This window comes from Mytilus trossulus, chromosome 6 (assembly GCF_036588685.1).
Source record: "Mytilus trossulus isolate FHL-02 chromosome 6, PNRI_Mtr1.1.1.hap1, whole genome shotgun sequence".
Classification (NCBI taxonomy): Eukaryota; Metazoa; Mollusca; class Bivalvia; order Mytilida; family Mytilidae; genus Mytilus; species Mytilus trossulus.
In genome coordinates, this window is record NC_086378.1 from 41117910 (window position 1) to 41140969 (window position 23060).

Genomic DNA, 23060 nt, shown 5'->3' on the forward strand with positions numbered 1-23060 from the left:
AATGAAACGCACTAACGTAAAATTTTCAACAAAATGGTTTATATCCTAGCTAGTCAATGTATTAGCTGTAATTTATCGTGATATTGGTCGATAAATCTGAATTTGAAATTTACGCTAAAAAAGGGGGCCATTTTAGGACCTTATCGAACATACTCCTTTTGACGTTAAAATTGAAAAATTTCAACTATCAACATTTGGGGCTTTAAAAATTAAAATATTGCCAAAAAATACTTTTTAAATGCCTTTATATATAACTTATCATGTACTAAAGGCAATAGAGTACTCATTTGATTTATCAGTCTTGGCATAATTATTCAAAAGTCAAATTTATATGAGCCTGTGCCTAAAAAAATAGGTTTTTCAATGAAGGGGGACCTTACATAAAGATGTAATATTTTCCAGCAATTTTAAATTTGTGAAGCTTTTTGGTTATAAATAATCCTTACATATGTATTGAAGGTACTTTAAATGGAAAGAAAAGTTACTAATAACATATCATATTAGTTTAAAAGGGTCTTAGGCCAAGTAAGACTGGAAAAAATTTAGGGTCAATTTAGGCCGTGCCACATATGTACATTAAAAAATGCATATTGAGGCTATAAGAAATGAAAATTTGTGTCTTTTTTATCATTTCTATACTCATGTGACATGATACAACAAATCTGAGCACAAAAAGACTCTTGCAATTAACTTTTCTTACAAGTAGTATGGGCTGATACAAAGATTTTTTGCCTTTTTAGGGAAAAACTTGCATGCAATTTATTCTCAACAGGCTTATATTTAAACCACTTGCTATCCTACAGAAGAAAAGAAATATATTATGTGAAATGGAACAGGTACAATAGACATTGTAAAGTGCATTTGATACAAATTTAGTAAGGTCTCTAATATGGACATCAAATTTTATATACCAAGCTCCCCACTATTGGCTTCATCCAAACAAGGCGTTAGACAAGGGTAATTTATACAACACATTTTGCACATTTTGTCTGAGATAAACTTCTTTTCTGTAGATTCAGAGTTCATAAATAAGTAAAAGAAGCAGATAAAGGCATAGAAACACAAATATTTACACATGAAAACCTGTCAGATAGAAAGTCAGGATGCCATTTATGCATCAATATTGAAAAAGTTATAAAATGCCTATTTTGACCATAAAATGCCAAAATTGGTCATTTTTGCAGAAATTCTATAAAATAAAAGTTTAAATCCTTTAGTTTTATGCTATTTGACAAGTTGACACCATCAAATCATTTAGGGAAATTGCCAGAGTACAAATTCTATATTTACAGATTTCACCTCTTAAGAAAGAGTTGACAAATCTTAAAAAAACTTGGTATGAACAAAGCTTAATGAATTATAACACTGCTTACAAAGTTTCATGACAATAGGATGTATATTATAGACATTAAGTTAAGTTCTATACTCATCTTTGCGTGTAAAATTTTGACGTTAAAATTGAAAAATTTCAACTATCAACATTTGGGGCTTTAAAAATTAAAATATTGCCAAAAAATACTTTTTAAATGCCTTTATATATAACTTGTCATGTACTAAAGGCAATAGAGTACTCATTTGATTTATCAGTCTTGGCATAATTATTCAAAAGTCAAATTTATATGAGCCTGTGCCTAAAAAAATAGGTTTTTCAATGAAGGGGGACCTTACATAAAGATGTAATATTTTCCAGCAATTTTAAATTTGTGAAGCTTTTTGGTTATAAATAATCCTTACATATGTATTGAAGGTACTTTAAATGGAAAGAAAAGTTACTAATAACATATCATATTAGTTTAAAAGGGTCTTAGGCCAAGTAAGACTGGAAAAAATTTAGGGTCAATTTAGGCCGTGCCACATATTTACATTAAAAAATGCATATTGAGGCTATAAGAAATGAAAATTTGTGTCTTTTTTATCATTTCTATACTCATGTGACATGATACAACAAATCTGAGCACAAAAAGACTCTTGCAATTAACTTTTCTTACAAGTAGTATGGGCTGATACAAAGATTTTTTGCCTTTTTAGGGAAAAACTTGCATGCAATTTATTCTCAACAGGCTTATATTTAAACCACTTGCTATCCTACAGAAGAAAAGAAATATATTATGTGAAATGGAACAGGTACAATAGACATTGTAAAGTGCATTTGATACAAATTTAGTAAGGTCTCTAATATGGACATCAAATTTTATATACCAAGCTCCCCACTATTGGCTTCATCCAAACAAGGCGTTAGACAAGGGTAATTTATACAACACATTTTGCACATTTTGTCTGAGATAAACTTCTTTTCTGTAGATTCAGAGTTCATAAATAAGTAAAAGAAGCAGATAAAGGCATAGAAACACAAATATTTACACATGAAAACCTGTCTGATAGAAAGTCAGGATGCCATTTATGCATCAATATTGAAAAAGTTATAAAATGCCTATTTTGACCATAAAATGCCAAAATTGGTCATTTTTGCAGAAATTCTATAAAATAAAAGTTTAAATCCTTTAGTTTTATGCTATTTGACAAGTTGACACCATCAAATCATTTAGGGAAGTTGCCAGAGTACAAATTCTATATTTACAGATTTCACCTCTTAAGAAAGAGTTGACAAATCTTAAAAAAACTTGGTATGAACAAAGCTTAATGAATTATAACACTGCTTACAAAGTTTCATGACAATAGGATGTATATTATAGACATTAAGTTAAGTTCTATACTCATCTTTGCGTGTAAAATTTTGACGTTAAAATTGAAAAATTTCAACTATCAACATTTGGGGCTTTAAAAATTAAAATATTGCCAAAAAATACTTTTTAAATGCCTTTATATATAACTTATCATGTACTAAAGGCAATAGAGTACTCATTTGATTTATCAGTCTTGGCATAATTATTCAAAAGTCAAATTTATATGAGCCTGTGCCTAAAAAAATAGGTTTTTCAATGAAGGGGGACCTTACATAAAGATGTAATATTTTCCAGCAATTTTAAATTTGTGAAGCTTTTTGGTTATAAATAATCCTTACATATGTATTGAAGGTACTTTAAATGGAAAGAAAAGTTACTAATAACATATCATATTAGTTTAAAAGGGTCTTAGGCCAAGTAAGACTGGAAAAAATTTAGGGTCAATTTAGGCCGTGCCACATATGTACATTAAAAAATGCATATTGAGGCTATAAGAAATGAAAATTTGTGTCTTTTTTATCATTTCTATACTCATGTGACATGATACAACAAATCTGAGCACAAAAAGACTCTTGCAATTAACTTTTCTTACAAGTAGTATGGGCTGATACAAAGATTTTTTGCCTTTTTAGGGAAAAACTTGCATGCAATTTATTCTCAACAGGCTTATATTTAAACCACTTGCTATCCTACAGAAGAAAAGAAATATATTATGTGAAATGGAACAGGTACAATAGACATTGTAAAGTGCATTTGATACAAATTTAGTAAGGTCTCTAATATGGACATCAAATTTTATATACCAAGCTCCCCACTATTGGCTTCATCCAAACAAGGCGTTAGACAAGGGTAATTTATACAACACATTTTGCACATTTTGTCTGAGATAAACTTCTTTTCTGTAGATTCAGAGTTCATAAATAAGTAAAAGAAGCAGATAAAGGCATAGAAACACAAATATTTACACATGAAAACCTGTCTGATAGAAAGTCAGGATGCCATTTATGCATCAATATTGAAAAAGTTATAAAATGCCTATTTTGACCATAAAATGCCAAAATTGGTCATTTTTGCAGAAATTCTATAAAATAAAAGTTTAAATCCTTTAGTTTTATGCTATTTGACAAGTTGACACCATCAAATCATTTAGGGAAGTTGCCAGAGTACAAATTCTATATTTACAGATTTCACCTCTTAAGAAAGAGTTGACAAATCTTAAAAAAACTTGGTATGAACAAAGCTTAATGAATTATAACACTGCTTACAAAGTTTCATGACAATAGGATGTATATTATAGACATTAAGTTAAGTTCTATACTCATCTTTGCGTGTAAAATTTTGACGTTAAAATTGAAAAATTTCAACTATCAACATTTGGGGCTTTAAAAATTAAAATATTGCCAAAAAATACTTTTTAAATGCCTTTATATATAACTTGTCATGTACTAAAGGCAATAGAGTACTCATTTGATTTATCAGTCTTGGCATAATTATTCAAAAGTCAAATTTATATGAGCCTGTGCCTAAAAAAATAGGTTTTTCAATGAAGGGGGACCTTACATAAAGATGTAATATTTTCCAGCAATTTTAAATTTGTGAAGCTTTTTGGTTATAAATAATCCTTACATATGTATTGAAGGTACTTTAAATGGAAAGAAAAGTTACTAATAACATATCATATTAGTTTAAAAGGGTCTTAGGCCAAGTAAGACTGGAAAAAATTTAGGGTCAATTTAGGCCGTGCCACATATTTACATTAAAAAATGCATATTGAGGCTATAAGAAATGAAAATTTGTGTCTTTTTTATCATTTCTATACTCATGTGACATGATACAACAAATCTGAGCACAAAAAGACTCTTGCAATTAACTTTTCTTACAAGTAGTATGGGCTGATACAAAGATTTTTTGCCTTTTTAGGGAAAAACTTGCATGCAATTTATTCTCAACAGGCTTATATTTAAACCACTTGCTATCCTACAGAAGAAAAGAAATATATTATGTGAAATGGAACAGGTACAATAGACATTGTAAAGTGCATTTGATACAAATTTAGTAAGGTCTCTAATATGGACATCAAATTTTATATACCAAGCTCCCCACTATTGGCTTCATCCAAACAAGGCGTTAGACAAGGGTAATTTATACAACACATTTTGCACATTTTGTCTGAGATAAACTTCTTTTCTGTAGATTCAGAGTTCATAAATAAGTAAAAGAAGCAGATAAAGGCATAGAAACACAAATATTTACACATGAAAACCTGTCTGATAGAAAGTCAGGATGCCATTTATGCATCAATATTGAAAAAGTTATAAAATGCCTATTTTGACCATAAAATGCCAAAATTGGTCATTTTTGCAGAAATTCTATAAAATAAAAGTTTAAATCCTTTAGTTTTATGCTATTTGACAAGTTGACACCATCAAATCATTTAGGGAAGTTGCCAGAGTACAAATTCTATATTTACAGATTTCACCTCTTAAGAAAGAGTTGACAAATCTTAAAAAAACTTGGTATGAACAAAGCTTAATGAATTATAACACTGCTTACAAAGTTTCATGACAATAGGATGTATATTATAGACATTAAGTTAAGTTCTATACTCATCTTTGCGTGTAAAATTTTGACGTTAAAATTGAAAAATTTCAACTATCAACATTTGGGGCTTTAAAAATTAAAATATTGCCAAAAAATACTTTTTAAATGCCTTTATATATAACTTATCATGTACTAAAGGCAATAGAGTACTCATTTGATTTATCAGTCTTGGCATAATTATTCAAAAGTCAAATTTATATGAGCCTGTGCCTAAAAAAATAGGTTTTTCAATGAAGGGGGACCTTACATAAAGATGTAATATTTTCCAGCAATTTTAAATTTGTGAAGCTTTTTGGTTATAAATAATCCTTACATATGTATTGAAGGTACTTTAAATGGAAAGAAAAGTTACTAATAACATATCATATTAGTTTAAAAGGGTCTTAGGCCAAGTAAGACTGGAAAAAATTTAGGGTCAATTTAGGCCGTGCCACATATGTACATTAAAAAATGCATATTGAGGCTATAAGAAATGAAAATTTGTGTCTTTTTTATCATTTCTATACTCATGTGACATGATACAACAAATCTGAGCACAAAAAGACTCTTGCAATTAACTTTTCTTACAAGTAGTATGGGCTGATACAAAGATTTTTTGCCTTTTTAGGGAAAAACTTGCATGCAATTTATTCTCAACAGGCTTATATTTAAACCACTTGCTATCCTACAGAAGAAAAGAAATATATTATGTGAAATGGAACAGGTACAATAGACATTGTAAAGTGCATTTGATACAAATTTAGTAAGGTCTCTAATATGGACATCAAATTTTATATACCAAGCTCCCCACTATTGGCTTCATCCAAACAAGGCGTTAGACAAGGGTAATTTATACAACACATTTTGCACATTTTGTCTGAGATAAACTTCTTTTCTGTAGATTCAGAGTTCATAAATAAGTAAAAGAAGCAGATAAAGGCATAGAAACACAAATATTTACACATGAAAACCTGTCAGATAGAAAGTCAGGATGCCATTTATGCATCAATATTGAAAAAGTTATAAAATGCCTATTTTGACCATAAAATGCCAAAATTGGTCATTTTTGCAGAAATTCTATAAAATAAAAGTTTAAATCCTTTAGTTTTATGCTATTTGACAAGTTGACACCATCAAATCATTTAGGGAAGTTGCCAGAGTACAAATTCTATATTTACAGATTTCACCTCTTAAGAAAGAGTTGACAAATCTTAAAAAAACTTGGTATGAACAAAGCTTAATGAATTATAACACTGCTTACAAAGTTTCATGACAATAGGATGTATATTATAGACATTAAGTTAAGTTCTATACTCATCTTTGCGTGTAAAATTTTGACGTTAAAATTGAAAAATTTCAACTATCAACATTTGGGGCTTTAAAAATTAAAATATTGCCAAAAAATACTTTTTAAATGCCTTTATATATAACTTGTCATGTACTAAAGGCAATAGAGTACTCATTTGATTTATCAGTCTTGGCATAATTATTCAAAAGTCAAATTTATATGAGCCTGTGCCTAAAAAAATAGGTTTTTCAATGAAGGGGGACCTTACATAAAGATGTAATATTTTCCAGCAATTTTAAATTTGTGAAGCTTTTTGGTTATAAATAATCCTTACATATGTATTGAAGGTACTTTAAATGGAAAGAAAAGTTACTAATAACATATCATATTAGTTTAAAAGGGTCTTAGGCCAAGTAAGACTGGAAAAAATTTAGGGTCAATTTAGGCCGTGCCACATATTTACATTAAAAAATGCATATTGAGGCTATAAGAAATGAAAATTTGTGTCTTTTTTATCATTTCTATACTCATGTGACATGATACAACAAATCTGAGCACAAAAAGACTCTTGCAATTAACTTTTCTTACAAGTAGTATGGGCTGATACAAAGATTTTTTGCCTTTTTAGGGAAAAACTTGCATGCAATTTATTCTCAACAGGCTTATATTTAAACCACTTGCTATCCTACAGAAGAAAAGAAATATATTATGTGAAATGGAACAGGTACAATAGACATTGTAAAGTGCATTTGATACAAATTTAGTAAGGTCTCTAATATGGACATCAAATTTTATATACCAAGCTCCCCACTATTGGCTTCATCCAAACAAGGCGTTAGACAAGGGTAATTTATACAACACATTTTGCACATTTTGTCTGAGATAAACTTCTTTTCTGTAGATTCAGAGTTCATAAATAAGTAAAAGAAGCAGATAAAGGCATAGAAACACAAATATTTACACATGAAAACCTGTCAGATAGAAAGTCAGGATGCCATTTATGCATCAATATTGAAAAAGTTATAAAATGCCTATTTTGACCATAAAATGCCAAAATTGGTCATTTTTGCAGAAATTCTATAAAATAAAAGTTTAAATCCTTTAGTTTTATGCTATTTGACAAGTTGACACCATCAAATCATTTAGGGAAGTTGCCAGAGTACAAATTCTATATTTACAGATTTCACCTCTTAAGAAAGAGTTGACAAATCTTAAAAAAACTTGGTATGAACAAAGCTTAATGAATTATAACACTGCTTACAAAGTTTCATGACAATAGGATGTATATTATAGACATTAAGTTAAGTTCTATACTCATCTTTGCGTGTAAAATTTTGACGTTAAAATTGAAAAATTTCAACTATCAACATTTGGGGCTTTAAAAATTAAAATATTGCCAAAAAATACTTTTTAAATGCCTTTATATATAACTTGTCATGTACTAAAGGCAATAGAGTACTCATTTGATTTATCAGTCTTGGCATAATTATTCAAAAGTCAAATTTATATGAGCCTGTGCCTAAAAAAATAGGTTTTTCAATGAAGGGGGACCTTACATAAAGATGTAATATTTTCCAGCAATTTTAAATTTGTGAAGCTTTTTGGTTATAAATAATCCTTACATATGTATTGAAGGTACTTTAAATGGAAAGAAAAGTTACTAATAACATATCATATTAGTTTAAAAGGGTCTTAGGCCAAGTAAGACTGGAAAAAATTTAGGGTCAATTTAGGCCGTGCCACATATTTACATTAAAAAATGCATATTGAGGCTATAAGAAATGAAAATTTGTGTCTTTTTTATCATTTCTATACTCATGTGACATGATACAACAAATCTGAGCACAAAAAGACTCTTGCAATTAACTTTTCTTACAAGTAGTATGGGCTGATACAAAGATTTTTTGCCTTTTTAGGGAAAAACTTGCATGCAATTTATTCTCAACAGGCTTATATTTAAACCACTTGCTATCCTACAGAAGAAAAGAAATATATTATGTGAAATGGAACAGGTACAATAGACATTGTAAAGTGCATTTGATACAAATTTAGTAAGGTCTCTAATATGGACATCAAATTTTATATACCAAGCTCCCCACTATTGGCTTCATCCAAACAAGGCGTTAGACAAGGGTAATTTATACAACACATTTTGCACATTTTGTCTGAGATAAACTTCTTTTCTGTAGATTCAGAGTTCATAAATAAGTAAAAGAAGCAGATAAAGGCATAGAAACACAAATATTTACACATGAAAACCTGTCAGATAGAAAGTCAGGATGCCATTTATGCATCAATATTGAAAAAGTTATAAAATGCCTATTTTGACCATAAAATGCCAAAATTGGTCATTTTTGCAGAAATTCTATAAAATAAAAGTTTAAATCCTTTAGTTTTATGCTATTTGACAAGTTGACACCATCAAATCATTTAGGGAAGTTGCCAGAGTACAAATTCTATATTTACAGATTTCACCTCTTAAGAAAGAGTTGACAAATCTTAAAAAAACTTGGTATGAACAAAGCTTAATGAATTATAACACTGCTTACAAAGTTTCATGACAATAGGATGTATATTATAGACATTAAGTTAAGTTCTATACTCATCTTTGCGTGTAAAATTTTGTCGTTAAAATTGAAAAATTTCAACTATCAACATTTGGGGCTTTAAAAATTAAAATATTGCCAAAAAATACTTTTTAAATGCCTTTATATATAACTTATCATGTACTAAAGGCAATAGAGTACTCATTTGATTTATCAGTCTTGGCATAATTATTCAAAAGTCAAATTTATATGAGCCTGTGCCTAAAAAAATAGGTTTTTCAATGAAGGGGGACCTTACATAAAGATGTAATATTTTCCAGCAATTTTAAATTTGTGAAGCTTTTTGGTTATAAATAATCCTTACATATGTATTGAAGGTACTTTAAATGGAAAGAAAAGTTACTAATAACATATCATATTAGTTTAAAAGGGTCTTAGGCCAAGTAAGACTGGAAAAAATTTAGGGTCAATTTAGGCCGTGCCACATATTTACATTAAAAAATGCATATTGAGGCTATAAGAAATGAAAATTTGTGTCTTTTTTATCATTTCTATACTCATGTGACATGATACAACAAATCTGAGCACAAAAAGACTCTTGCAATTAACTTTTCTTACAAGTAGTATGGGCTGATACAAAGATTTTTTGCCTTTTTAGGGAAAAACTTGCATGCAATTTATTCTCAACAGGCTTATATTTAAACCACTTGCTATCCTACAGAAGAAAAGAAATATATTATGTGAAATTGAACAGGTACAATAGACATTGTAAAGTGCATTTGATACAAATTTAGTAAGGTCTCTAATATGTACATCAAATTTTATATACCAAGCTCCCCACTATTGGCTTCATCCAAACAAGGCGTTAGACAAGGGTAATTTATACAACACATTTTGCACATTTTGTCTGAGATAAACTTCTTTTCTGTAGATTCAGAGTTCATAAATAAGTAAAAGAAGCAGATAAAGGCATAGAAACACAAATATTTACACATGAAAACCTGTCTGATAGAAAGTCAGGATGCCATTTATGCATCAATATTGAAAAAGTTATAAAATGCCTATTTTGACCATAAAATGCCAAAATTGGTCATTTTTGCAGAAATTCTATAAAATAAAAGTTTAAATCCTTTAGTTTTATGCTATTTGACAAGTTGACACCATCAAATCATTTAGGGAAGTTGCCAGAGTACAAATTCTATATTTACAGATTTCACCTCTTAAGAAAGAGTTGACAAATCTTAAAAAAACTTGGTATGAACAAAGCTTAATGAATTATAACACTGCTTACAAAGTTTCATGACAATAGGATGTATATTATAGACATTAAGTTAAGTTCTATACTCATCTTTGCGTGTAAAATTTTGACGTTAAAATTGAAAAATTTCAACTATCAACATTTGGGGCTTTAAAAATTAAAATATTGCCAAAAAATACTTTTTAAATGCCTTTATATATAACTTATCATGTACTAAAGGCAATAGAGTACTCATTTGATTTATCAGTCTTGGCATAATTATTCAAAAGTCAAATTTATATGAGCCTGTGCCTAAAAAAATAGGTTTTTCAATGAAGAAAGATGTAATATTTTCCAGCAATTTTAAATTTGAGAAGCTTTTTGGTTATAAATAATCCTTACATATGTATTGAAGGTACTTTAAATGGAAAGAAAAGTTACTAATAACATATCATATTAGTTTAAAAGGGTCTTAGGCCAAGTAAGACTGGAAAAAATTTAGGGTCAATTTAGGCCGTGCCACATATTTACATTAAAAAATGCATATTGAGGCTATAAGAAATGAAAATTTGTGTCTTTTTTATCATTTCTATACTCATGTGACATGATACAACAAATCTGAGCACAAAAAGACTCTTGCAATTAACTTTTCTTACAAGTAGTATGGGCTGATACAAAGATTTTTTGCCTTTTTAGGGAAAAACTTGCATGCAATTTATTCTCAACAGGCTTATATTTAAACCACTTGCTATCCTACAGAAGAAAAGAAATATATTATGTGAAATTGAACAGGTACAATAGACATTGTAAAGTGCATTTGATACAAATTTAGTAAGGTCTCTAATATGTACATCAAATTTTATATACCAAGCTCCCCACTATTGGCTTCATCCAAACAAGGCGTTAGACAAGGGTAATTTATACAACACATTTTGCACATTTTGTCTGAGATAAACTTCTTTTCTGTAGATTCAGAGTTCATAAATAAGTAAAAGAAGCAGATAAAGGCATAGAAACACAAATATTTACACATGAAAACCTGTCAGATAGAAAGTCAGGATGCCATTTATGCATCAATATTGAAAAAGTTATAAAATGCCTATTTTGACCATAAAATGCCAAAATTGGTCATTTTTGCAGAAATTCTATAAAATAAAAGTTTAAATCCTTTAGTTTTATGCTATTTGACAAGTTGACACCATCAAATCATTTAGGGAAGTTGCCAGAGTACAAATTCTATATTTACAGATTTCACCTCTTAGGTCCGAGAACACAATTAATTCGTAGTGCATTTCTTTTAGAACATAAATGAAAATTAAAAAAATCCCACCTGCGCTTTCTCAAAGAAACTTTTACAGTGTGTTGTACTACTTTTGGGACAAATTATATCAAATTTATAGAAAACTTCATCGTCTCGAACTCAAAATATGGACAATTTTATGTTTAGGGCGTCTTGAAATCTTTTGACAGCTTCCAAAGTGATCATTTTCAATCTTTTTCAGCTGGACCAAATCACTACTTTCCTTTAAAATTCTGGACCCAAACTTTTTTACAGTGTAATTTCATCCCCCTACTTTCAATTTGAGGCATTGAACATGGAGAAATAAATTTGGAAGGGGTATAAAAATAAATGGCAAGTAACCCACTGTCAACACTAGGGACTATATTTGTGAACAACGAAAATCAAGGGACGACAATGGTGGTCTCGGACCATTTAGCCTTTCAAATATGGGCAATATGTTTCAACGACAATAACTAGCCCCCCCTTTTTTGTTCAACTCGTTTTCCTATTCTTTGTATTGACTCACTCGGTGTGTACTTTTCTGATCCACCTCTTCGTGATGTGATTTTGAGAACACAGCTCATCTTAATAATGGCCTTCTTCTGTGCTTGTTTTACTGAAAGGCGTAGGTAAGACTTACACTTCAGGGGTACAATTTATCCATATGAAGGTGTACTTCTACAATATGACTAACGTTCACTCACTTCCATCACGCATGCAAGTTGCTATGTTTTCTTTTGTCTTTTCTATCATTACTGTTAGTTCCGTGTCTCAGTTGGTTGATTCAGTAATACAAACTTGAGTTGACATAAAAAGTGGAATCACTATCACCTGTTGCAGGGTTTGTTTTTTCCAACTGTACTAGAAGCACTTATTGTACCTTCAATGCCTACTTTACTTTTTGTGCTTCTGAAATTTTATCGTTAGACGTCCGTCCATATCCGTTGCATGTCCGTTTAGCGTACGTTTTATCCGTCGACGTCCGTGTTGTCTGGTGGAAAATTTTGAGCATGTTCAAAACTTTGTACGGACGTCCAACAGATGAAATGTCCGTTGAACGTCCGTTAGGCGTCCGTTTTGTACGGTACTCATCCGTTTCGTTTCCGTTTTGTATCAGTTACGTGTCCGTTATACATCCGTTGGAGCTATGGCAGATAAATTCACCAACGGACTTCTAACGGACGTCTAACGGATAAAACGGATGCTAAACGAATGAGTAAACGGACTTCTACCGGACGTATAACGGATAAAACGGATGATGAACGGATCTGAAACGGATAAATGCCAATAAACCAATTCGCGTCAGAAATGCCAATTAGATTTTTTAAGGTTCATGAATTCTTTTAATTCATACTCGATCTTAGAGTAAAGGCACGTCTTCACAATCAAACAGCTCTTATTCAGGCAAGATACTGCCCTTTGGTGACATTTTGAAGAACAAACCAAAACCAGTTACACAAACATTTTGAATATTTATGCGATTTACATGTATTATCATTGTCGCCTTTAATTTTTCAGTATATCTTGTTCATCCGCTTTATCCGGTACGCTTTCGTTAGGTGTCCGTTTTATTCAATTCAGCTTTATTTATAGTCGGCATGTTACATAAAAAATAAACATAAGCTCTCTGAGCTTTTATAACCGACAAATGCATACATTTACATAACAATCATACACAATACAAATATTAAAACATAAAATACATTATGCAGTACTCGTCCGTTGGATGTACGTTCGACATCCGTTCTGTTCGTTACGTTTCTGTTACTAGTACGTTGCATACTCGGTGTGTGTCCGTTATGCATTCGTTACTCGTCCGTTTTATTTTGTCAGTACATCAACGGATAACAACGGATAACAATTTTGTCATCGGACAACTTTTATTTTCATTAGATAGTCGTCCGTTCGTGCTATCCGGTAAGGTGTGACCGAGCTTAAAGCACTTCGACTTGCCTTAAAAATGAATTAACAAATGATTCAATGATCACTGTAGTTCTTTTATACCATCTTTCACCTTAATAACAGGTTCCTTAGCTATGTCTTCTTGAAGTCGTTTTTCCGTTACCTAGATCTATCAGGTATACCACGTTTCTTTGCTTTTAGTATTAATTCATTTTTAGTGAATACTTCTGTACGGGGTAACACTTGATGATTTTTGTCTTCAATAAGCTTTACCAACAAGTCTTTTGGGTTTATACTATATTCTTTTAACCCAAAATCTTTTGCCATTCGATGCAAATGGTTTACCGTTATTTGAAAATAACCCGTTGGTATTGTCTTTATAACCCTAGCACCACCAATTTATTAAGAATAGTACGTATATTAAATGACAATCTAGACGGACCGGTATGTTTTTGTTTGTTAATGCCATTGTTTATTTAATAACTTACACGTACATGTCTTTTATGATTTTACACCCCTATACAAACTTGAGTTGACATAAAAAGTGGAATCACTATCACCTGTTGCAGGGTTTGTTTTTTCCAACTGTACTAGAAACTTGTATTTTTTTTTAATCTAATGTTTACTAGATGTGAAAAGGAAAACAAAAACATGGACTACCACGCGGTTACGCACGCCAATTATGAGACAGCCGTTTGTTGCTTAGAGAGAGATTTGGAAACCCACACAAAATGATCAATGCTTACATGAAATCACTCATGAGCTTACCCGCACCGACCTCACTTTAAGGTCTTACAGAGAAAAACTTGAATCATATGTGCGAGGATAAGAGTCACTTTGTCAAACACATGAGATGTGTGGTTCGCTTTTGGTACCTGTAGTTTTGGACAAGTTACCGATTGACATATCTATTGTAAAAGAAGACGGGAGATATAATTTGATATTGAAAAATCTACGAAAATTAATAACTAAAAAGATTGAAATATTTGAAGCTGGCGAAGGAGTCATGGATTTTTATGGCTACACAATCACATTCATACAAGAGCAAATTCACAGACACACGTAAGAAGGTAAATACACATACATGTATATTTTGTTTAGGTGAGCACTATCCGACGAAGTGCCCTAAAGTAACACAGACGCAAACATAAGAGATCAAATTGTACAACAGAAACAGTTATGCTTTAACGGTTAAGGGTCACACTTAGTGGCCGCATGCAAGTCTACTAAACGATGCAAAAAGTGTAACGGAATGCATCATACTAGCATATCTTAAGGAAAAGAGGTAATTCCAGGTATGACACCGTAAGCTACAATACAACAGTCATCAATCAACGTAGTTGAAACACCAAACGGGACTAGAGTAATCAAAACAGTCACGACATTCTCCTGAAAACAGCAACTGCACCGGTTGTAAATAACGACCAAGAAGTGAAATGTAACATCTTATTTGAAGAGGGAGCACAGCGTTAAAACTCAGAAATTAACTGATAAATAGAAATGAATCCTACAGAAAAAAGTAAGCATGTATCCGTCTGCGTTCGGAGATTTATCCCAGAAGGTTCGCAACTTAGACACTGCAACACTACATCTCGACACACTCATTGTTCCAGAGTTTGCCTTTCCGATTCAAAACAAGATTTCATAGACTACAAGGAACTTGCCACATTTGAGAGGACTTAAACTTAAGTACAGAACATTTCGAAATTGACTTACTCATAGGCGCCAACTACTACTTGTAAATTCTCGAGGACAGAGTTATAAGAGGAAAAGGACCAAACGCTTTTCAGTCAAAGATAGGATATTTGATATCAGGACCAATCAATAGAAACATCAAACAGCCGTCAACATCTACAGCTCTGGTAAAAGTCATTAAAGACAAGAACACAGCTTTTAATGAGAAAGGAAAGTCCACGGCAAAGTTGCTATGGAAACATGACCATCCAGATGATATACCTTTAGGTACGACCGTTGCCAAAAGAAGACCAAAAGACACATCACAGTGGCTCGTACAAAGTAGATCGCACATGAACCCAATTGAGGAAAATTTCCAAGGAAGTTACTTGCCACCTAGACCTTCCGAACGAACACACCCTCAACTGATATAGTCAAGAAGCAATAAAGATACAGGAAAGAAACTTACAACGCATCAAGAAAATTACCGCTGAGTAAAGCTATCGTTTGTGGCAGATGAAACATCCATGAATGGACCATGAGATAAATTTTAGTTGTGAACAGTTAAGGTTAAGGAACTAGATTATTTAATTTGAGATGGACATTAATTTAGAATTTCTTTTATCTATATTGTGAACTTACATTTTCATATAATTTTACGTTACATATTTTTTTTTCGAACCCCAGAATGTCGGAAAATACGCGAAGTACAAAAATTATGCTATGGTAACGTTGTAACTATAACGCTATAGTGAGTGACGTTATTGTATTATTCATTTATACCTATCACGACAATTAAACGTATATATAATAGATAACACAACACATTTATTGAGATTCTTCAACAATCATACATTCGGAACTCCTAAAGTATCTTTACGGCAAAATTTCGAGCCATGCAGTCCAAGCTCACTTCAAAGGTATTTACCCAGGCTCTCTTAAATATTTTTTCTGGGATCCGGGCCCGTCTGGTCACCACATAGGTTCAAAGTTGCCATATCAACCACACCTGCGGTACTCTTCGGCATATAATAACGGCAAAGTTCCGAACCGGACCTAGCTCATTTGAAAGGTATTGACCCAAGCTATTCCCAACTTAAATATTTTTCTGGGATCCGGGACCATCTGGCCACCACAGAGGTTCAAAGTTGCCCATCTACGTAGCTTCCATATCAACCAAACATTCGGTAATCGTCGGCATATACCTACGACAAAGTTCCGAACCAGACCGAGCTCATTTGAAAGGTATTGACCGAAGCTATATCCCCACTTAAATATTTTCCTCGGATCCGGGCCCGTGTGGTCACCACAGAGGTTCAAAGTTGCCCATTTACGTATTTTCATATCAACCAAACATTTGGTATTCATTGGCAAAGTTCCGAACCGGACCTAGCTCCTTTTAAAGGAATTGACCCAGGCTATTCCCCACTTAAATAATTTTCTGGGATCCGAGCCCGTCTGGCCACCACAGAGGTTCAAAGTTGCCTATTTACGTATTTTCAATACCCATAACCCAAGATACTTTTAGTAACGTTTGTAACTACACCCAATTTTATATATTACAGAGTCTATATAATATCGTCGAATTTGGGACATTTGAATACCAGGGGGGTCTCACCGTCATATGAGCGGTCTCTGGTAGGTTTTCACTATATATTTCTTTCATTTTTTCGTTTTCCATAGATATTTCTATTTATATTCCTGAATGTTTTTATAGTGGCCGGCTTTAGTTTTAGTTTTAGTTTTAAATATTATATATTAAATTAAATCTTTGATGAATATTTGATGTCAGTTTATTGATAAAAATCTACTTAGTATAATACATAAAGACAAATATGCAACTTATAATATAGTGGTTTATATTCGAGCACAACGAGAATTTACGACAACTTGAACGTCTGCACATATATATGCAATGCTAAGCGTAGAAGTTAGAAATAAAAAGTACAGGTTCCAGCCCCGGCCGAGAAAGTAACGAATCAAATCTACCCTAACATCGTTACTTTTTATTACTTGTTGCGGATAGTGTTACTTTTTTAAATAAGCTTTTAACTCTTCCAATCTTTTATTGCGTAATATTTCTGTACTAGTAATGTTAATTATGCTTGATGCTCGATTAAAAGGTATATTTAATTTACCTGTTTGGGATGGTTTGAGTAAAAAAATAAATACATATGTGTGTCAGTGTCTCGAGAGAAGATATCTGTGACAATTTCATATTTGACTGAATATCAGAGAAAGTCCTACCCAGAGTAGGTAACATGTCGAGATAATATATAATTTATTGCTCTCATCATATTCCGTCTTTGAACACTTGTTTCAAAGTAATTTATAAACGTAAAAAAATACAAAATCAGTACGACAATGTCAGCATTATCCAGGCTTTTTAAATTATTCTAAGTTGAAGACAATTGCTATCTTTTCAATAAGTGTTTGCTATGTTTACACATGTCTTACATACTATTGATTTCTGATCTTACCTACAGAAACTATGCAAACATTCTCTAAGGATAACACCACCTCCCGATGTAATTCTGTCAAAGCATATTGGACATTCAAAACTGTCAGTATTGGCAACCAAATTTTGATGGTCAGTTCTCAAAAGCTGCTGGAAATTATGTTGACTTTCTTCTTCTTCTTTTCTGGTTCTTTTTAGTTCTAACTTCAGACCAAAAATAACAGAGAAATAAAATGTACATACACATAACTAGTTTAAAATTAAGCTATATATATATTTAGTCTTTTGGAAAATGTTGTTTGTGCTGTTTTAGACCCTTCTACAACGAAATTTGTTTTACATGCACACGTATAAAAATTGCGGTTTTTATCCAACGCAATCATAGGTTTGAACGTAGTTTTCAATTTAGACTCGTTTGGGCTTGTATCTTATTTTCCCTCCGGTTTATATGATCCGTTCATCCTATATTGAATCTTAAAATTCAAGAGTCTATCTAAAAATGAGGGTAAAATATATATGGCCTTCCAAATACCGTTTCGATCCCTAACATCACTGAAGAGACATTAATTGTCGAAATCCGGATCTGGTGTACTAAAAAAATATTGACACCTTATGGTTGTGGCATAACATCGTGGCCACAAGTAATTCTTTTTCTGTTACGTATTAAATTTATATTAAGATCCATTTTGTTACATCTTGTGATCAATTTCATTTGGCAATCGCCAATGGCAGTCAACAGGGTTAATTAGTTATCAAAGTACCAGGATATAATTTTATACGCCAGACGCGCGTTTTGTCTACATAAGACTCATCAGTGGCGCTCAGATCAAAATAGTTAAAAAGCCAAATAAATACAAAGTTGAAGAGCATTGAGGATCCAAAATTCCAAAAAGTTGTGCCAAATACGGCTAAGGTAATCTACTCCTGGGGTAAGAAAATCCTTAGTTTTTCGAAAAATTCAAAGTTTTGTAAACAGAAAATTTATAAAAATGACCATATAATTGATATTCATGTCAACAACGAAGTGCTGACTACTGGGCTGGTGATACCCTCGGGGACGAAACGTCCACCAGCAGTGGCATCGACCCAGTGGTGTAAATAGTTATTAAAGTACCAGGATATAATTTTATACGCCAGACGCGCGTTTCTTCTACATAAGACTCATCAGTGACGCTCAGATCAAAATAGTTAAAAAGACAAATAAATACAAAGTTGAAGAGCATTGAGGATCCAAAATTCCAAAAAGTTGTGCCAAATACGGCTAAGGTTATCTACTCCTGGGGTAAGAAAATCCTTAGTTTTTCGAAAAATTCAAAGTTTTGTAAACAGAAAATTTATAAAAATGACCATATAATTGATATTCATGTCAACAACGAAGTGCTGACTATTGGGCTGGTGATACCCTCGGGGACGAAACGTCCACCAGCAGTGGCATCGACCCAGTGGTGTAAATAGTTATCAAAGTACCAGGATATAATTTTATACGCCAGACGCGCATTTCGTCTACATAAGACTCATCAGTGACGCTCAGATCAAAATAGTTAAAAAGCCAAATAAATACAAAGTTGAAGAGCATTGAGGATCCAAAAAATTCCAAAAAGTGGTGCCAAATACGGCTAAGGTAATCTACTCCTGGGGTAAGAAAATCCTTAGTTTTTCGAAAAATTCAAAGTTTTGTAAACAGAAAAGGTTAAAGAACATCAGTTGTTCGACCTGTTAGTCAAATGCGTTTTGTTTAAATATTCTTTTCACTTTTTGGGTCTTTTGAAAAATGTCGTTTGTGCTGTTTTTAGACCCTTCTACAACCAAATTTGTTTTACATGCACACGTATAAAAATTGCGGTTTTTATCCAACGCAATCATAGGTTTGAATGCAGTTTTCAATTTAGACTCGTTTATATATACACAAGTACGTCTGAGTCAGGGTCAACTCTTCAACAGATGTATCCATCCATAATTTGCGGATGCAAATTTTACAGATCTTACATTGTTGGGTTGATGTTTAGACGAGTTGAATATATATATAGTATACAAGTTTCAAACTACGCAGTGACAGTATAAAGGCGAAAAGTTTATCTTGCTTTTTGGGTAAAAACGGTGAAACTTTCAAAGAATTTTTGTTTTATAACCCGTTAAAAACTAAAAGGTATATAAAGTACACAAAATTTCTCATTTAGAAATATTTATAACTAACGCAATTATATACCTCATATCAAAGTATTATTTTAAAACAATATTTAGGATAAAAACTAAACCGAAATCTGTAACACTAAATGGATATAGGTATAGTCGTTAAAAAAAATGTAAAACAAATAAACCCATACTGTAAATATAAAAAGTGTTCCGATTGATTATTGCTTTTATTTTGGTGATGAAAAAAATGCCAGAGGTCAAGGTCATGCAATAAGTCCTAAGCGACGACCTTCTTGATATAAAAGTACATGGCATTCATGCGTGTTTTTCTATGTTGTGATGTTATGCTATTGTTTCAGAAAAAGGGAGAAGGTTTGTATCCATTAAAACGTTTAATCCCGCTGCAAATGTTTGCAACTGTCCTAAGTCAGGAATCTGATGTACAGTAGTTGTCGTTTGTTTATGTAATACTAGAACACACCCGTGATCTCACGGGTCCGTGACTGAATTAAAATATATAACTATGCGCAAGCCGTATTTTAGTATTAGTATTGTCATCTGATAAAGTCGTGCCGATTATAAGATACACAGTTTTCTCTGTTTTCAAATCTTTCTGTTTGAACCCGTCGAACTGGAACTTATCAATTATTGGTAATATTTATTATTTGGAAAACAATAGGTCCTGGAATTCAATCAACAGCATTGTCCTATATTAGTTATAAATAAAGTTGAATTCTTTGATTCGCTGTTTTACGTCATGCCCACTACAAATTGAAAACTGTACCTATACGCCTTAGTTTTCGTCCAGATTTTTAGTATTCGTATTGTTATCTTAGAAAGTCTTACTGATTAAAATACTACAATAGGTAACAATTTGACAATTTAGTAGTGTCAACCCTATAATTATGACCCGTGTATATAGGATATTAATCCTGAATACACCGTTTGGTGGTGCGCCTGTCAGATGCGGAACGTACAGATAAGGTAATAGGTAACAGGTGAATATACTAATGGTATCGGTATCGGACTCGACCCGGAACTTCTTAATTATTGGCAATATTAATTACGTGGAAAACAAATGTGCCTGGAGTGGTGTAATTTTTAATCTACATCTGTGTACTTTATTAGTTATATATAAACTTGAATTCTTTAATTCGTCGTTTTTACGTGATGACGGCTGACAAATTGGACCTCGTAATTTTAGTATTATAGATATATATATATATACAACTCGTCTAAACATCAACCATATATATGTGTTACAGTGATTTTGTATAATCAGTGATTTTGTAGAATCCCTGAAATTTTCAGGGATTATGTAGAATCACTGGTTAGTTTAGAGATTATATATAATCACTAAAATCTTCAGGGATTATGTATAATCTCTAGAAAAAGCATCAGGGATTATACATAATAACTGAAATGAAGAAAACGTTTTCTTTGTAAAGAAAAAGAATAAAAGTCAAATAATTTCGACTAATGGCCTTAGCCAGTAATGTCGGGCGTTTCACTGGTTCCTATACTGTCCACGGGCTCGAATCAACGCTAACAGGACCTTATTTCGCTCTTGTTGGAGTCCGACAAGGCGCCTATTCACCTATTCAGCAGGACAAATCATAAACGAACTGGTGATATAGCCATCCTCTTTTAAAACGGTAGACGGTTTGTTTTTCCAAACAATAATTCCCGCCGAATTTTATTTTTCTAAATAAAACGAAAATATGTTGCACGACGAACGTACCACCGTCGTACGGCACACAGGCAATGTTGTGCGAGCATCGTACGACATTTGGTATTCGTGAGAAAATCGTGCGACGATTGTTTTATTTAAATGGTTTATGTTGGTACCCTAGACAATGTGCTTATCGCACGACAGTCGAACGACTGTGGTAGGAAACTCTCACAAGACAGTGACACGACTAAAAATCGTAAAGCAAAAAAGGTGCATTTCCAATTTTCGTCCCACGACATAAGACAGCGCCACGATGCTCAAAACATCGCGCGACTTGTCGTGCGGTTGTCGGACGACGATCACAGATGACCCGCGATTTTACCAAATTTCATGTGGTGGCCCTGCATACTAGATGTGTCGTTGGTTCGTTGTGACCAGGGCTTTAGTTCTGCCTGTTTTTCTAAACATTTATATGCGTAAATTCTCTCAGTTTGGATTTCTTGTTCATTGGAACAAAATAAAAACGCAAAACAGATGTTCCATTAACCATTTGTTTTACATGTACCAAACATAACATGCTCTGTGAATTTACAAATAGAACATGAATATCCATTCGACACTTTAATAAAACAAGAGGCTCTCAAGAGCCTGAATCGCTCACCTTAATTCTTTTGGTTAAATCTCTCATCAATGATTATTTTGGCTTATCAATTTATTTAAATGTTTTTTGGATCGTCCTTTTTTCTTCAAAAGCCAAAAAAATTAATCATTTTCTCCTTATGTTCTATTTTAGCCATAGTAGCTATGTTTCTTGACATACAAGGAAATAAAATATAAAATTTAAACTAGATACTCTGAAACTCATTTAGCCTAAGTTTGGCTGAAATTGATACAGCAGTTTCAAAGGAGAAGATTTTTTAAAGTAAGTCAACATGATGAACAAATTGTGAAAAAAGTCTTTAAAGGGCAATAACTCCTTAAGGGGTCAATTGACCATTTTGGTCAAATTGACTTAATTGAAGATCTTACTTTGCTGAACATTATTGCTGTTTACAGTTTATTTCTATCTATAATTATATTCAAGATAAAAAACAAAAACAGCAAAATTTCCTTAAAATTATCAATTCAGGGGCAGCAACCCAACAACAGGTTGTCTGATTCATCTGAAAATTTCAGGGCAGATAGATCTTGACCTGATAAACAATATTACCCATGTCAGATTTGCTCTAAATGCTTTGGTTTTTGAGTTATAAGCCAAAAACTGCATTTGACCCCTATGTTCTATTTTTAGCAATGGCGACCATGTTTGTTGATAGATCATAACTTCGGATACAATTTACAAACAAGATACCCTAAGGAACATTCAGTTAAAGTTTGGAAGTATTTTGCCCAGTAGTTTCAGAGGAGAAGAATTTTGTAAAAGATTTCTAAGATTTACGAAAAATGGTTAAAAATTGACTATAAAGGGCAATAACTCCTAAAGAGATCAACTGACCATTTCCGTCATGTTGACTAATTTGTAAATCTTACTTTGCTGAACATTATTGCTGTTTACAGTTTATCTCTATCTATAATAATATTCAAGATAATAACCAAAAACAGCA

At 32.2% G+C, this 23060-nt stretch overlaps 1 protein-coding gene across 2 annotated transcripts in view; it reads right to left on the reverse strand.

Moving 5' to 3' along the window:
- Positions 1-23060, reverse strand: part of LOC134721349 (ranBP-type and C3HC4-type zinc finger-containing protein 1-like) — a 244662-nt gene that overhangs the window by 50278 nt on the left and 171324 nt on the right. For both annotated transcript variants that reach the window (XM_063584289.1, XM_063584290.1), the window contains exon 8: positions 17674-17855. In XM_063584289.1, the coding sequence (XP_063440359.1) occupies positions 17674-17855 (182 nt within the window). The remainder of the gene's footprint in view (positions 1-17673; positions 17856-23060) is intronic.